A 16,103-nucleotide genomic window follows, 5' to 3' on the forward strand; every position below is an offset into this window, starting at 1 on the left:
AGCAGAGCTAGGCCGCCATTCCTGGCTCGGTCCGCTGTAAGAAAGTTCTCTCCACCCCACCCCCCCCCCCACCTCCCCGCATCTCCCACACCCACAGTCGCCAGGCGGCCAGCCGTCTCCCGCCAAATACGGATCACACTTCTGGAGCGCACCTCCGCTCCCGCCGCCTCCCGCGGGAATGCAGGGCGCCAGTCTCCGGCCAAAGTCCCGCAAATTGCTACCAAGAAGGCCCAGGAGGAGCGGGCTAAGGCAGATCCACACCTGAGCGTTAGTTCCTTACCCCGCCCCGGCTGCCCTCTGACACGTACAAGGGGGCCTGCGAAGGGCCCCGGGGTCCTCCGCGAGGTCTGACTGGAATGCGGGGGCGGGGACCCCAGCGCGCCGCCGGGCTCGCACCTCCACCGCGGTGCCCCCGGAGCTTCCCCAGCCCTCGGCTCCCCTTCAGACTTGACCCGGGGGCGGGGAGCGGCGGGCTGCGCCGCGGGGCGCTCGCGCTGGATGGGGGCGGGCTTCGGAGAGCAGCCCGAGAGCGCCACACATTTCCTACACCGATAGCATCAGCGCGTGTCAGGTGGTTGGTGCGGGCGAGAGAGTGCGCGCGCGCGTGAGGGCGAGAGGGCGCGCTCACAGAAACTTTGTGCCTGCGGGTGCGCCTCGGGCGGGCTCGCCGGCTGCGAGAGCGGCGTGTGGGCGGCCGGGGGCGGAGGGGCCCGGCAGGCGGCGGCGGCGGTGGTGGCGATGCGCCGCGCCCCGCGGAGCCCGTCCCGCCGCGCTAGGTGAGGCGGCCGCGGGAGCGCCGGCCGCGGCCATGGGCACCCTGGGCAAGGCGAGAGAGGCTCCGAGGTGAGTAGGGGCCCGGGGCCTTGGCGGCGCCGTCTTCCTTCCTTGGGGCGGGCGACCCCGCGAGCCCTCTCAGGGGGCGGGGGGAGGGGGTGAGTGGGGCGGGCGACATGGGTGCCTCCTTCTACGGGAAGTTGCTGACCCGGGGTCCGGGCGGCGGCAGGCCAGGGTCTCGGCTCAAGTCCGGGGAAGCGGGCGACCGGGCAAGAGGGGCGGGGAGCTGGGTCGTGCGCGCCACGAGCTCCGGAGTTGCACCGACGGCTCTCCCCACCCCGTCCCGGCTCCCCGGCGTCCGGCACCTGGGTCTCTCCCACTCGCGGACTTTCCGTACCACCCGCACCTGCTGCGGTCCCGGGGCTCCGGCAGCGCCACCTGCCGGCCTCTCCCTGCCCTGCGGATCCGGGGCAGGGCCCGGAAAGGCCAGCGGCCGTTTGCAGGGAGCGAGTGGCGGTCCCTGAAACATACAGCCTTCTGGGTGGAAACTATGCGCCCCTCCACCCCCACTGCGATTCTAGAGAGATGTGTTAGGAGCGTCTCGAAGATGAAGTTAGTGTGGTAGTGCAAAGTCTTTTGGCAGGGGAAAGAGGCCTGGGGGGGGGGGGGTTGCAGGCAACTTTGAGTGTGCCCCCTTAGAGCAGGGAGGGCCTGGGCACAGCACGTCAGTGCGTTCTTCCCAACTTCCTCCACGTGGACTCTAGTGTGACCGGCTCTCAAAGACATGCCCGCGAGAGGCAGGAAGCTTTGCTCTGCTGGACTTTTTTGGAGCCGAAGGTTCTTGGCCCTTTCTGCACTCGGGCACCCTGACGGTGTTTGCCCCGGGGTGCAGCCCTGCACCTTCCCTAGATTGAGGGGAGGGGTGTCTGTAAGTTAAATTGAGTATACATTAGAGGGCTGAGGGAGAGGACAGGACTGGAAAGAATCCTAACCAGAAGCCAAGCAAAGCCATCTTCTGCTGCAGAGAAAGTTGTGGAAGTCTGTGTTCTCATTCCTCCGTTTCATCACTTAACTCACTCTTCTTGGCTAGTTTTCCTAAAAAGTTCAACCTGAAAGTGTGTGCCCTCTGCTGAGGCACCTGTGCTGGAGAGGATTTCACCTGAGCCAGGTCAGAGTTTCCACCGCCTCCTTGCTTCCTGAGGCAAATTCCATGCAGCCTTGGCCGCTCATAGTCTCAGAAAACCCCTTCAAGTTAATGTGTTTCTCTCTGGCCTTTTTATTTTATGTTTTAATTTACATGGGAACATTTGGCTCCAGTCCTTTAAAAATATGCCTTTGGAGACTTAGAGTATTCTTTCTATGATTTTTTAAATACTCTTAGATCTACCTATAATGAAACATTTTCTACATCCTTATCTGTAGGCCTTTCACCAGAAGACCGAGTGGTTTGAAGATTTGTCAGGAAGCAGCAGTCAAGAGACTGAGCAGCCAAAGAGCCAAGTTTCCTACTTTATGGCGCAGATAACCCTATCTTCCCAGACCTCTCGGGATGCAGTGTGGTTTTTAGTAGCATCTCTTCTCCCTGGTGTTTTGGGCCCAAACTGTGCGTCTCTTTGGCCTCCATTCTCCCAGATTACATTTCTCACCTTCCCTTCCCCCTACCCTAAATACTCCCTTCACACTCTTTTTCTTTCTGTGTGGATCTACCCTTAGTTCCCTCTTAGTTCTGATAAAAGCATCTGCCTCTAAGAATCACCTTGTGAGCCAAAGTGGTTTCCCCTACGGCTGACATTAGGAAGCATTACCAGAATTAGAGCCAGCGCACTTTTCAGAGTCCTCAGTGGTCAGTGCCACCAACCGAGAGAGAAAATGGAATGTTTCCTGGATCCCACAGTTGAGAGACAGAGATTAACACCTCGCAGCCCCAGGGGAAAGAGCCGTATATGGAGATAGGGCCCGTGGCCTGCGGTTGAGTCCAGTGGCCGCCTCTCTTTGGAAGGCCTAAGAGAAAAAGACTTCTCTTGAGAAGGACTTCATTTTCATCTTTCCTGCCTTTGCCTTGGTGGGGGGTCTTCATGGTGGAAAGGCAGCAACGGAGGCAGAAGTGTTTCCAACACTGGACAACGAGCACCAGGTTTAGAGAGTTGTCTGTACTTCTAGGAGGGGAAGGGAGCCTGGCCGGGGAACCAAGCGTGGGGTGCAGGAGGCCCGGCTTCTACCAGCCTCTGCTCCAGTGGCATTGCCTTTCTGAGCCTGGACCTCCACATATGTATATGAAAGTTTGGAACGTGACCATCAAGAGCCTGCCCAGCTCTGAAGACTGTTCAAGGGGCCCACAGGAGGGTATGAGGTGGAGACTTTATGTTATCAGCTATGCTTTTGGATGATTTTTGAGTCTTAAACTTTTCAGCCTCTCTGTGGCAGTCTCCTTCTAATTCTAATGTAGTGAAAGTTGTATGGTCCCAAGCACAGTAAATATTTATCAAATAAAGCCAGAGAGGCATCAGATACAAATCCCAGATCTAGCACATATGAGCTGTACAGCCGTAGCTATGTCATTTAGCAGCTTTTAGATTCAGTTTCAACTTCATGTAATGGAGGTGATCTCTTTCTGGGGTGTAGGCTTTAAAAATCATTTAAACCTCCCAGTACGGTGCATGTGATATCATAGGTGCTAAGTTCATTATGGTCATTATTACTTTCTCTGGATTTCAGATACTGATCTGATCCTGGGGTTATCACAGGGCCTGGATAAAAATCAGTAATGGTCAGAAACTTAAGTCCTGTAACACCAACTTGATCTTTCAGAAGTCACTTCCTTGGGTTAGTAGATTCTGAGTAGCCAGTTGTTGATGCAATTTCACTGGGCCCACCCCAGGCCAAAAGCAGAGTCCAGTGGTCACTGCCGGACCAGCGCCATGGAGCTAGTTTGAAACGGATCAGAGGGCATGGTCTTCCCTCCACTAGTCTGGCTGTGTACCGGGTGGCCCGTAGTTCAGTACACTCTCTTTTAGCAGAGAATCCATGTGTGCCCCCAGCATTTCATTTTGATCAAAGCATTTCAGCCCCTTCTGGGGGATGAGATTATATCTTACTGGAGCAGCTTCCCCCAACACTCCACCTGGAACTGGTTCTCTCTCTTCTGAGAACATCATGCTTCTTAGGCTTGACACCCACAGGACACTTAAGATTTATAGAGCTGTCTTTTCATGGTGTAGGTCTGATTCTCCAACTAGACTTTTGAATTAAGGAACTTCTAGTTTACCTTTCTACAACAGCAGCAATAACTAATGTAAGGAGTATGTCTTACAGTTTACAGAGTACCTCACATAGACTGTCTCACTCCAGTCCCCTTCCCCTCTGGCCTATCGCAGTGTCTTACTAATAGAATAAGTACTTATTAACTAATGCCCTTATGTGTTTGTCAAAATATATAGTGAGTGGCTAAAGTTATGGATTTGAGGTACAAATTTTTTTGTCTCTTCTTCGGTCGTAAACTCTGAAATAACCAAAGCCACAGAATTAATTATATGTTCAAAGAAGTTAACCAGCAATGACACCCATCACTATTAAACCTGAAAAGATTATAGATATGCATCTGTGTGTTTAAATAGGAAAGAAAGTAAAATACTTCATCATTTTGCAAACAACTTGACCTGTACTGATGAGGTCATGACCAAAGACAAAAGCTAAGTGAGAGAGAACATAGGTGACCTATTGGATTCCTAAGCCATTTCCAGATCCACACTTCTCCTTTTACATTCAGTTCTGAAATAAAGTTCACATAAGCTCTGCTTTTTTTTTTTTTTTTTTGAAATCAGTATTCCCCAATTAAGGACTTGATGGAATGATAATATTTAGTGGTAAAAACTGACATATAGTGATTGCCAGTATTATCAACAATGGAAAACGGAATCTTCAAGATTTGTGAGAAAGGCAAGATTAGCTGAAAATCTGAACACCTCCACTGTAAATCCTCTCCCTTGCACATGGGTCCTTAGTCTTTGACTTCTCCCCTAAAGTTCAGAGGTGTTTTTGAGGCCACCTCACCTTCTGCAGCATCTCTGGTATTACTCAAGATGAATGAATTTAGTTGAAGATGAGACCAAATAAAACAATGCTTCAGACCCAAGTCAGTGGACTTCCAGCTAAAATATTGGTAGGAGCTAAGGACTACCTACGTGGCCTGGCCTCTGCCTCTCTGGTTCAGGAGCCAGAGCCAGCAAGCCAAAGCAATTCTAATCCCAGACTGAAGAGCCCTCGTTGCAGCCCTGAAATCTTACCTTATTATTTGCTTGGGAGATGTCTCTTTAACAGCCAACCAGTCCGTTTGGTGCGTTTGCCAAGTGGGAGGGGTATGTCTTCTATCAGCCCAACTCTCAGGATTAATTGTCTTATCTCTACTCCTTTCCTGCCCAATCCGCCTTCAGAGCTTGGAGCTGCCAGTCTGTCTGTCCCCTGGCTGCTTGGCTTGCACTCACTGCCTCCCCTCTTTCCCCAGGAAACCTTCTCATGGCTGCAGAGCTGCCACTAAAGCAAAACTAGAGGCAAAGTCAGCCAGCAGCCCCTTCCCTTCTCATCCCAGCCTGGCCCAGATCACCCAGTTCCGCATGATGGTGTCTCTGGGACATTTAGCCAAAGGAGCCAGCCTGGACGATCTCATCGACAGCTGCATTCAGTCTTTTGGTGAGTTCGCTAACTACCCACATGCATAAAAATCTATTACTTTGTTCTTCCTTAAAAAGTTGCTTTGTGGAATAGCAACCTAGATTGTATTTTGGCTTTAAAAATATCTTTTGAGCCTTTGAAATGTTGGAGACCGTGTGCAGTGCCTATGGCACATGACTGTGTGGGTGTAATAGGTCGTGATGAGAGGCGTGATTTCAAGTGAGAAAAGTTACGGAGGAGAGTTTGCATTTCCATTTCTCTTAGGATGGAGGTTGTTCCTGTGATGAGAAATCTCATAAAATGCTACTGTGCCTCTGGTGCTTTGACATTCTTCTGCCCTTGTGTTCATAGGGCACACAAATACAAGGTTACGGGAGCAAACACTGTTATCAAACAGAAATTTGAAAGCCTTTGGATCATGTGGATGATAGAGTGTAATAATCCCTCTTACAATTGGAGGGTAGTTGTGAGGGACTAGGAAAGGACAGGATTTAAAGCCAGAATGTCTGTGACTGGAAGATACTGGTTAGGAAGTATTTGTGATTGGGGGTCAGGGATCTGGGCGGGGGGTAAGCAGACACACACATGGACCGTGACTTCTCTAGAATGCTGCCCTCTGTCATCACCATTCTCAGCCTGAAGGGTGCACGGTTTCATGCAGCTCACGAGCGGTTATCTGCAAAGATGCCCATTTTTTTTAAAAAATCTTATAAGCACTGTCTTTTCTTGGATTGTGATTTGTGAAATAGTGATTGAAAAATGCTATATATTGGTTCCCCTCAAAAAAGGAATTATTCAGATCGATGGAAAATTCATAGATTTCCAGCATCACTGCTCCCCGCTCTGTGCCCCCTTTGAGCCCCTGCGTCTCCCACCAGGAAGCAGATGAGCACAGGTGGCTCAGCTCAGAAGTGCCTGCCCATCTCAGACCCTCGTGGAGCCTCCTGGGGGATGTAGGGGAGGCTCGACCCGATCCCAGGCAGCACAACACGCAAATCAGTTAGAATTCAGAACTAGGGATTCTTGGCTGGACATGTTTACCGTTGGGCCAGACCTTATTTATGGAATCGGGAAAGATTTGACATCTTAGGGATACTTGTTTAGTACACTTCAAGTACAAAATTGAGTAGTTCTTATGATTTCCACATTGGTTTAAAGCAGCAGTTCTCACATGTTGGTGCAGAATCACACGAAGGTTATCTTTTTTATGAACACAGATTGCTGGGCCCTGCCCCCAGAGTTTCTCCTCTGGTGGATCTGGGGTGGGGCGCAAGGATTTACATTTCTAACAAGTTCCCAGGTGATGCTGATGTAGCTGACCCACGTACTCACTTTGAGAACACTGCAATATTGTTGTAGGCTTTTTAACTTGGAAAAGAGGGAGCCCTTTTATTATTACTAGGTGAGCTTCAAATTTTAATTAAATTTGTATGTATTTACACTCTAATTTTTCAGTTAAGAAAAATTAACTGAATGAATGGAATGAATGATTGTCTGTTTTAAAATAATCTTAGAAAATACACGAGCAAGGAGGTGAACCTAGAAGTCAGGAGACTAGCGGGCAGGTGGCTATGAGGAGCCATTGTTCTTCCTGGGTCTTACTTTCAACTGGCTCCCAACTGGAATGAGCTACAAAGATCCTCACGCAGTCTTGGTAGTCCTACATACCAGTCTTTTTGCAGGGCACTGTTGCTGTTTCAGGAATAAGGATGTTTATTCTTTTTCCATTTCACTTTTGAGAAAATGGGGACCGGGAATGTATTTATCACTAACTTTCTTCCTCTTGTGCCAATCAGGCAACTGCTGGCTGAGGTCAAAGCTGTTTTCCTAACCTTCCAATAATCATGACATCTACCTGAGAAATAGATGACCAGTTCTGAAGTCCTTCCCCAAAAGAACCAAGCCTAATCCACTCCCCTCAACAAATCCTACAGAGGCAAAAGATGTATTGTTTTCTGGAATATGTTGAACTGAAAAAAGTACCCTAAAACCCAAAAGCTTTAAAAATCTCATAGAGTCCAAGGGTCTTATCCACCCTGAGGAAGCACTGATTAAGCCCCTAATGGCAACAGACACAGGCTAGGCAGTGCACAAGGAGAATTACTGTGACCAGACCCCTGTTACAGTATCAGAGCTTAGAATACCTGAGAAATGCACCTTTCAAGGGAAAAAAGATAGATACACAAGGCAGGGAAATAATCCAAGGCATGTAGGAAGAATAAATTCTTTATACATGTGGAGTTTTGAGAAAGTTCATTTCAAGGGTAAGGATGGATTAGGAAGAACAGCCACTGTTCAAACTCCTCTTTGGCCATGGGATTGCAGGGGAAAGGTGGGTAAGTAAGATCTCAAAGTTTTGCATAGTATGCATGCACGGTTTCCTGCCACAGAATTTATATGAGAGAGGTGGAAAAGAAAAGACATGCTATGTCTGGAGGGAGTGAGAGACAGCACGTGATTTTCACTCATGGGGTATCGTGGCCATGTGTCGCCGGGGAAGGGAGGGGAGCGGAGTTCGAACAACAGAGGTGAGCAGAGCTGGGGATTATGAGCAGCTCTTGACAAAGAATAATCCGTGGCAGAGTGCCTGCCGGTGCTTCTGGAGGTCTCCTCGGAGGTGATCCGAAAATAGTAGAGTGAGCCTTCTGTTTCTCTTGAACCTCTTCTTACTAGTTATTTTCCCATGTTTGTATCGGAAAGTTTTGCTTTAGAAGAAAGCAGTCTAGCTTAGTTTTTTGTTAATGAGTTGAGATGTCTTATTTTAATGCCTGTGAAAAGAGAGGGAAATGGTACAGACATGTGGGGAGACTTTTATTATTGGTTTGGTTTTGGTAATCTTGCACTTCAGACTCTGGTTGCAGCCACTCTCCCACCAACTTGGAGGGAGAAAAAAAAAAGGAAAAAACACCTGTTTTGAGCATAAAGACTAATTAGTTAATTTCTACTACCTTTTCAGCCGCACCTTCATGCAGATGCTTTGAGGAGGTTTGAATTAGCTAAAGCAGTATGGTGCAGTATGGTTTCTATTAGCCAGATCTGGCTATTTACATATACATTTCAACTAATTAAAATTAAAGTAAATGTAAAATGTAGTTCCTAAGCCTCACCCGGCATATTTCAAGTGCTCAGTATCTGCAAGTGGTAGCTGCTGCTGAACAGAGTAAACAAAATATTTCCGTCATGTATGGCAGAAAGTCTGTTGCGCAGTGCTGGATGGGGTAGATGGTTGACTTGAAGGGGGAAAGCAACAGAGAGACCTTCTGGAAACTGTGGAACTTGCATATTTCTAGCATCTCTAGGTAATAGCCTGAATACTCGCTGAGGTATCATAGACATTTGGATTTAGCATCTTTACTGATGCCTCTCTTTTTAGTGTTATTAACCATTAATTACCACCCACACTGTTCTCAGAGAGAGGACTTATGACAGTGCTTTTAAGGATGGGTGACCAGCACATACATATTAAGGGTAGTCTTGAAGGTCTCACAGCAAGCCTCCTATTGTCACATACAGGGTTACAGATCTGTGATTAGAAACTCAGAGCCTTGAGTCATAGTTCATTGCTTTCACCATGAGACAACCCACTCCCACCTTCTGTTTTAATTGGAGGTCATGCTTTACATTCTCAGCAAATTATTGCCCGTTAATCCACTCTTCAGCTGAGCATAATGAGGCAAATCATCACAACCTGGTACATTTATGTCAAACGTATGTGAATCACACCATCTGTTTCAGGGGTAGAAAAGACCTATGAGATCATCTGGTTTTTAATGTTTTCACTTTTTAAGAGGGCTGCCAGCATTTGGGGCCAAACGGAAGGCTTCTCATGTCCAAATTCACAAAACTTCCCTTGTTCCCTTCTGAATGCCAGACAACTTTCAGCAGCATCAGAAAGAAAGCTGTGAACGTGTCCCAGAAAGGGACCCTCAGCAAGGAACCCTCCTGCTCCCAGGTGGGGTGTAGGCGGACATTCAGCGTCTCTGTCGTACCTGTCAGTGTGAAGGGAAACGCAGCTTAGCTGATACCTTTATATTTATAGAGCGTTGTTTATTTTTTATTGGAGCTCCATATGTATTGGTTTTCTTTTAAACTCAAAACAGCTCTGAAATTGGAGGGTCAGGTGGTATTGTCTCCCCTGGACAAATGAGAAAATAAATTGGGCCTCTGAGAATTGACGCAATTTGCCTCGTGCCCTCAGTCTAGAGAGAAAACATGCTGCTCGAGTGCTTTTTCCTCTGTCCCCAGCAGCCCCTTGCAACCTGAGCTGGGGCTCACTCAGACCCCTCTCCCAGGAAGGCCCCTCTTCGTGCATGGGATACCTGCATGCCACACGGGACATACCTGAACCCTGTGCCCACCTTCTGCAGGCCTGGTCTCCCCCAGATTAGAAGTTAAACTCATTCAATATGAGGACTGTTCATTGGACCCCACATATATATGTCTGCTTGAAATTCTATCTTGAGCAAAGTGTTAATTAAAATTTCCCATAGGTATTGTGCTAATGCTATACAAAGGCCTCCCAAACTAATAGGTATATTTTCTGCAGCACGGAACACTTAGATGTTAGACGTATTTTATAGACCTCAGCTTGTTAAGGGCAAAACACTACACCCACTTTTAAAAATTGGAGCCAAAGAAGGCAAACACACACTTTTTGGGACCACACACAGTTCCCTCTGTGGCAAAGGGAAGGCTAGGGATTTCTTACCACTCTGCAGGTTACAGTCTGTGCACCACAGTGAGGTGTCCAGAGGCAACAGGAACACAAGACCAGAAGCCAAGGGCCATGATATCGAAGGGCACTCAGACCCAAGGACGGGCAACTCCAAGGAACAAAGCCAAGTGTAGTGTCAAGAAGGGACTGAAAGCCATGTCCATTGTCGAACACAGGTCCTTTGTGAAGAAGACCCAAGGTGACCCAGTAGCCTTCTCAGTGGAACCCCCAGGTGCTTGGGTGTCACATACAAAGGATGGTCCTTGGGACACGCATGTTCTAAGGCTTCTAGACATCAGAACAGCTCCAGGGCGTGCCTGTCATTAGCCCTCTGGAGCAAATTCACATCCTGTGATCCAGATGCTATTTATTCCAAGCAGTACCTTTGCTGCATCTTCGATAGGCTGGCATCACCCAGTGCCCAGCCTGGCGTGTCCGCCTCTCATGGGTGTGAGGTACAGTGACTGCCGGGCTCAAGAAAGAAGGAGATAGGAAACCCCTGTCACTCGAATCTGTCTCTCCTGCCTGGTGGTGTTGACGGCAAGCTTTCCTCTGTCCAGAGAGATGAGGGTTACCACTGGGAGACATAGACAGACAGTGGACTGACGTTGGTTGAACACTTACTTCTTATGGGCTGTAGGGTACTGTGCGTTTACCTGAACTGGGCCCATCAATCTTTACAATAATCCTAATTAATAGGGAGTGGGAGCTCGGGGTGTCACATAACCTGGGGAACTTGGCCCAGTTCATTAGTTGGAGAGCCACTGGGATCTCAACTGTGGTCATCTTGTCCCCGACGCTCTTGTTCTTTCTACTCTACCAGAGGTTCTCCAACTTGAACATGAACAGTAATCATCAGGGGTGGGGTGTGTGCATTTAGATTCCTGAGGGTCAACTCCAGAGATTTTCATTCAGCCAGCAGTCGCTGTGGTTTTGATGGAGGTGACCCACGAACTGATTGTGAGAAATAGTGTCCTACAGCACACTTGCTATCCCTTCTCAACTGTGCCAACTTCCTTCCAAACTTCCTGCCTGTCAGTGGTTTGGCCGTGGAAATAGACAGCGTGGGTGTTCCTTACAACTATAGTTTGGTTCTTTGCACTCAAAGGCAGCATTCCTCGCCTGCATTTCTGCCTTTAAGCCATGCTCAGACCAGTTTACTGGAGTGCTTAGGGCACTGGACCCCGTTGTATGCTTGTCCCCCATAGGACAGAGCGTGGCTATGCTGGGAAAAGGACCGAAACACCCAAGCACCTGGGGGTTCCACTGAGAAGGCTGCTTCTCCAAAAGTGCTGCTTTGCCAACAGATGTTTTAAGGCCACTTGTTGACATGAAGGTTGTTGAGTCTGTGATGGAAACACATCAGGAAAGGATGTGAAAGCAAAAGCACTGTAATCAGTAGTTGACCGAAACAGCAGTGATTGGGCGGAGGCCACTGGAGGTGGTCTGAAGTGCGGGTCCTGCCCCAGGCCCTCCTCCTGGTGGTGGGACCGACCCTCTTCTGCTGGCGCGGTTACAGCTGCTGGATTTGGTGGCTTGTTCTGCGGGTAGTTTGGGCTACCACCTAGCTGGGGTTGTCCTAGAGAGGGAGACAACAGGGGAAGACGAAGAGCCCAAGCAAGGCTGGCTTCACCAGCACCATACTCGGTTTAGTGCCGTTACAGTGCTGAAGCTCTTAATCTGCAAAAGCAGTAGTAGATTTTCAGGAGTTTTCAAGCCAGTTGTTAGACACAACCACCATTAAAAACCTGAAATTATATATTAAAAATGAAGGTAAGAGGGGCACCTGGGTGGCCTCAGTTGAGTGTCTGACTCAGTTTCAGCTCGGGTCATGATCTCACAGTTTGTGAGCTCGAGCCCCAAGTCAGGCTCTGTGCTAACAGCACAGAGCCTGATTCTCTGTCAGAATCAGGGATTCTCTGTCCCTCAATCCCAGAGAATTGGGATTCTCTGTCTCCCTTTCTCTCTGCCTCTCCCCTGCTCTCTCTCTCTCTCTCTCTCTGTCTCCTCTCTCCTCTCTCCTCTCTCCTCTCTCCTCTCTCCTCTCTCCTCTCTCCTCCTAAATAAACATTTTAAAAAATGAAGGGGCTCCTGGGTGGCTCAGTTGGTTAAGCCTCTGGCTTCCGCTCAGGTCATGATCTCACGGTTTGTGAGTTCAAGCCCCATGTCAGGCTCTGTGCTGTCCGCTCAGAGCCTGGAGCCTGCTTCAGTTTCTGTGTGTGTGTGTGTGTGTGTGTGTGTGTGTGTGTGTGTGTGTGTGTGTCTGTGTCTCTGTCTGCCCCTTCCCTGCTCATTCTCCGTCTCTCTCTCGTTCTCTCTCTCAAAAATAAATATTTTTTTTTAAATGAAGGTAAGAACCCTCAAAACTCATCATTTCCTAATGCATGACCACATTTTACTATTAATCACTATTCTCCCGAGGTTATGCCTGTGGTCCCCACACGGTATGAATGCTACACGGTGGTATGCTGTAGTATATGCCTCTCCTCCCCGCCCCCTGATCCGTGAAGTCATGCTGATTGCTTGAAATTGGCCTGGGTTTGGGGTATTTATACCATGGAATAAATGTTTGTCTACTAATCAGGGCTTCACATACACTAGTTACTAATCAGGGCTTCCTGTTGAACCCTGTCCCTGGAAAGGCCACTGTTAAAGGTTTCTGAGCTTAGCACTTACTCCCAGCTGCAGGGTTTACTTACATAGCAAGGTGTCTGTGGTAAAACCAGAAATGTTATTTTGTATCCCCTAATTAGGAGAAATATTTTGTCATCCTTTGGCTTCCTTCATGTAACAGTCGTATACAACTCCATGTGCTCTTCAAAGAAAAGGAACAGTTCACCTCAGCTTAGAGATAAGAAAATCAAATGTGGCTGAAGTTGAAAACTTTTCTTAAAGTGACAGTGGAACTTAAAACTAAAACTCAGTCTCACTCAGAAGTTGAAACTGTTTGTTTTCATTTTTGCCTTTTTGGTTTACCTCCTCTAAACATTCCCCATGATTCAGCTGTCTCTCATTTCTGACCAGCCAGACCTCAGTTTTGTGGCCTCCGTTCTCCACGTGTTATATGCTCTGTTTCTGAGTCCATCTATGTACTCGTTTGCCTCCATTTCCCGCTACGTGGTAACAGGTGCTATTGGTAGTTGGATAGATAGGTAGATCGGTATTTATTATATATATATATATATATATATATATATATATATATATATATATATATATATAAATAATTCCAAGCTTTTGTTGAATATGTTTTCATAAGTTTCTTTTCCAACTATATTTCCAGTTTTGTGAACTATTCATACCCTTTATCACTCTCTGTTTAATGTTCTTATTATTAGAGGTTTGCAAAAGCTTTTTATTTATTTTTTTAAACATTTTTTTTAACGTTTATTTATTTTTGAGACAGAGAGAGACAGAGCTTGAATGGGGGAGGGTCAGAGAGAGAGGGAGACACAGAATCCGAAACAGGCTCCGGGCTCTGAGCTGTCAGCACAGAGCCTGACACGGGGCTCGAACTCACGGACCGTGAGATCATGACCTGAGCCGAAGTCGGACGCCCAACCGACTGAGCCACCCAGGCACCCCTGCAAAAGCTTTTTAAATGAAAAGCTCTTTGAATACCATTTTCTATAGGCATCCCTCCCACCCCAATCCTATTTTCATATTTTATGTTGGTTTTGGGATATTAATGTCTAAAAATTTTACATTTTTATGTAGTTAAATTGCACCACATGTTTAAAATCTTTTGCTTTATTAACTCAGAATTTTCTTTAAAAATATCCTTTTTACACAGATACAGCAAATGCTCCATTGTCATTTTAATCAAAGTTTGAATAAATCTATTGTATGATACAGTTCTGTAACCCACTCTTGTGAATGATCAGTGAAAGCTTGTCAGTAGGTTTTTGCTGAAGAAAAAGAAGCCTCCAGTTTTGTTTCTGAGACTCATTGGCTTAAAACCAGAGAGTCTGGACAGTCACTTTGTCACTCAGGGCCTCAGTTTCCCCTCGCCATGATGGCGTTGAAGTGACTTCTGAAAGTGACAGTGTCTGGGAGAAGGTATCATAAGGTCTTCTTGATCATGATATTGAATGTGAATTTGAAGAAAGTTCTTTACAAGTAATTTCTATGTTTAAAGAAAATACTTTGTTCTATTTGAAGCCAGTACCTTTAGGGTGGAGACTTAGATAACCAACCAAATTTAAATCCATTTTTTCCTAAATTATTAATATAGAGTGAGTCTATATTCTTACATGTTTTTACTATCATAAAATGTACATAGCATAAAATTTACCACTTATATAGACTTTTTAAACTATTTTAGTAGTAGTTAACTTGAGTATTTACTGTGAACAATATGGTGTTCGTATTAATATGTTATAGATACATATTACCACTTAATCCCCACCCTTTTATAAGTTCTTGTATTTACAAAGATCTAACTGACACTTAGCTCTCATATTTACTTTTCACATTTTAATAACTTTAAACATTGTGTTCACTACGGAAAATTTAGAAAATACAGATGAGCAAAAAGAACAAAATTGCAGTCCTCCTTTCTACCACCAAGAGCAAGATAAGCACTATGAACGTTGTTTGGTATATCTCCCTCGATTCTCTTCCGTGCATGTTTACATGTACTGTAGTCTTATTGACTTTTCTATGGTAGACTTACTGTTATTAACTCTTTGTTTTCCATAATTCACATTTTAAACAATTGTTACCTTAAAACCAATATTAGTATTGGTAAAGAGGTATGCTAGCATACAAAGTTGCTACTCAATCATCAAATTGATTTTTTTTTTAAAGTTTTGCCATAATCTCTTCAAATGTGGGACATAAAGTTGAAGGTTGTTTGGCAAGTAAAATGAGCCTAACAAGGATCAAGAAAAGTAGCTACTCATTTCTTTCTAATGCTAAGTGCTATAAGCATGACTGATTAGAGTTATGATAAATAAAGGAAACAAAAAAATGCTTCCATTAGCTTAAAATTCTAGATGTGAAGGTTTGTTTTTAATGCACAGAGAAAGTCAGATGGCTTTTGTTGAAGAGAAGCTTTGCTTTCAGAAACAATGAAAAAAATCTCCTGTCTTTATTAACTTTCTGAGAGAATCTTAAGAAGTAGCCACTGGGAAAGATACATAGCAGAAACACAAAGATGCCACAGTTTGGTACATCTGTGATTCTTCTGCAGAGTAAGAGAGGTGGTGGGCAGTGGTGTGGCATAGGCCACGTTGAGTACTTTGGTTTTTTCCAGAGAGTGGTCAAGGGCCTTGCTGAGGTTCTTTCCAAAATCTTGAAGCAGAAGATACTGCCAGGATGGAGTTTGGATTGGAGGGATACCAATGATTAATTGAAGTGGACAAAAAAAGTGAGGACTTGAGGCACTATCCTTTTTTTTTTCTTTAATGAAATTTATTGTCAAATTGGTTTCCATACAACACCCAGTGCTCATCCCAACAGGTACCCTCTTCAATGTCCATCACCCACCCTTCCCTCCCTCCCTCCCTCCCAACCCCATCAACCCTCAGTTTATTCTCAGTTTTTAAGAGTCTCTTATGGTTTGGCTCTCCCTAACTTTTTTTTTTCCTTCCCCTCCCCCATAGTCTTCTGTTAAGTTTCTCAGGATCCACATAAGAGTGAAAACATATGGTATCTGTCTTTCTCTGTATGACTTATTTCACTTAGCATAACACTCTCCAGTTCCATCCACGTTGCTACAAAAGGCTATATTTCATTCTTTCTCATTGCCAAGTAGTATTCCATTGTGTATATAAACCACAATCACTGAATTTACCCAAGGGATACAGAAGTGCTGATGCATAAGGGCACTTGTACCCCAATGTTTATAGCATCACTTTCAACAATAACCAAATTATGGAAAGAGCCTAAATGTCCATCAACTGATGATTGAGGCACTATTCTTGATGGGGGGAGGGAGAAGCAG

The 16,103-nt window shown here is 46.2% G+C and overlaps 1 protein-coding gene across 3 annotated transcripts in view; it reads left to right on the forward strand.

Moving 5' to 3' along the window:
• The first annotated feature begins 565 nt into the window (after positions 1-565).
• Positions 566-16,103, forward strand: part of RASGRP1 (RAS guanyl releasing protein 1) — a 76,886-nt gene continuing 61,348 nt past the window's right edge. Inside the window, exons 1-2 of one of the 3 annotated variants that reach the window (XM_058738243.1) lie at positions 566-843; positions 5,276-5,460. In XM_058738243.1, the coding sequence (XP_058594226.1) occupies positions 809-843; positions 5,276-5,460 (220 nt within the window). In that variant the 5' untranslated portion in view covers positions 566-808. Of the gene's footprint in view, positions 844-2,834; positions 3,125-5,275; positions 5,461-16,103 lie in introns of those variants that run through there. The other 2 variants (XM_058738242.1, XM_058738244.1) reach the window with 2 other exon arrangements.

The sequence above is a fragment of the Neofelis nebulosa genome, chromosome 7, assembly GCF_028018385.1.
Source record: "Neofelis nebulosa isolate mNeoNeb1 chromosome 7, mNeoNeb1.pri, whole genome shotgun sequence".
Taxonomy (NCBI): Eukaryota; Metazoa; Chordata; class Mammalia; order Carnivora; family Felidae; genus Neofelis; species Neofelis nebulosa.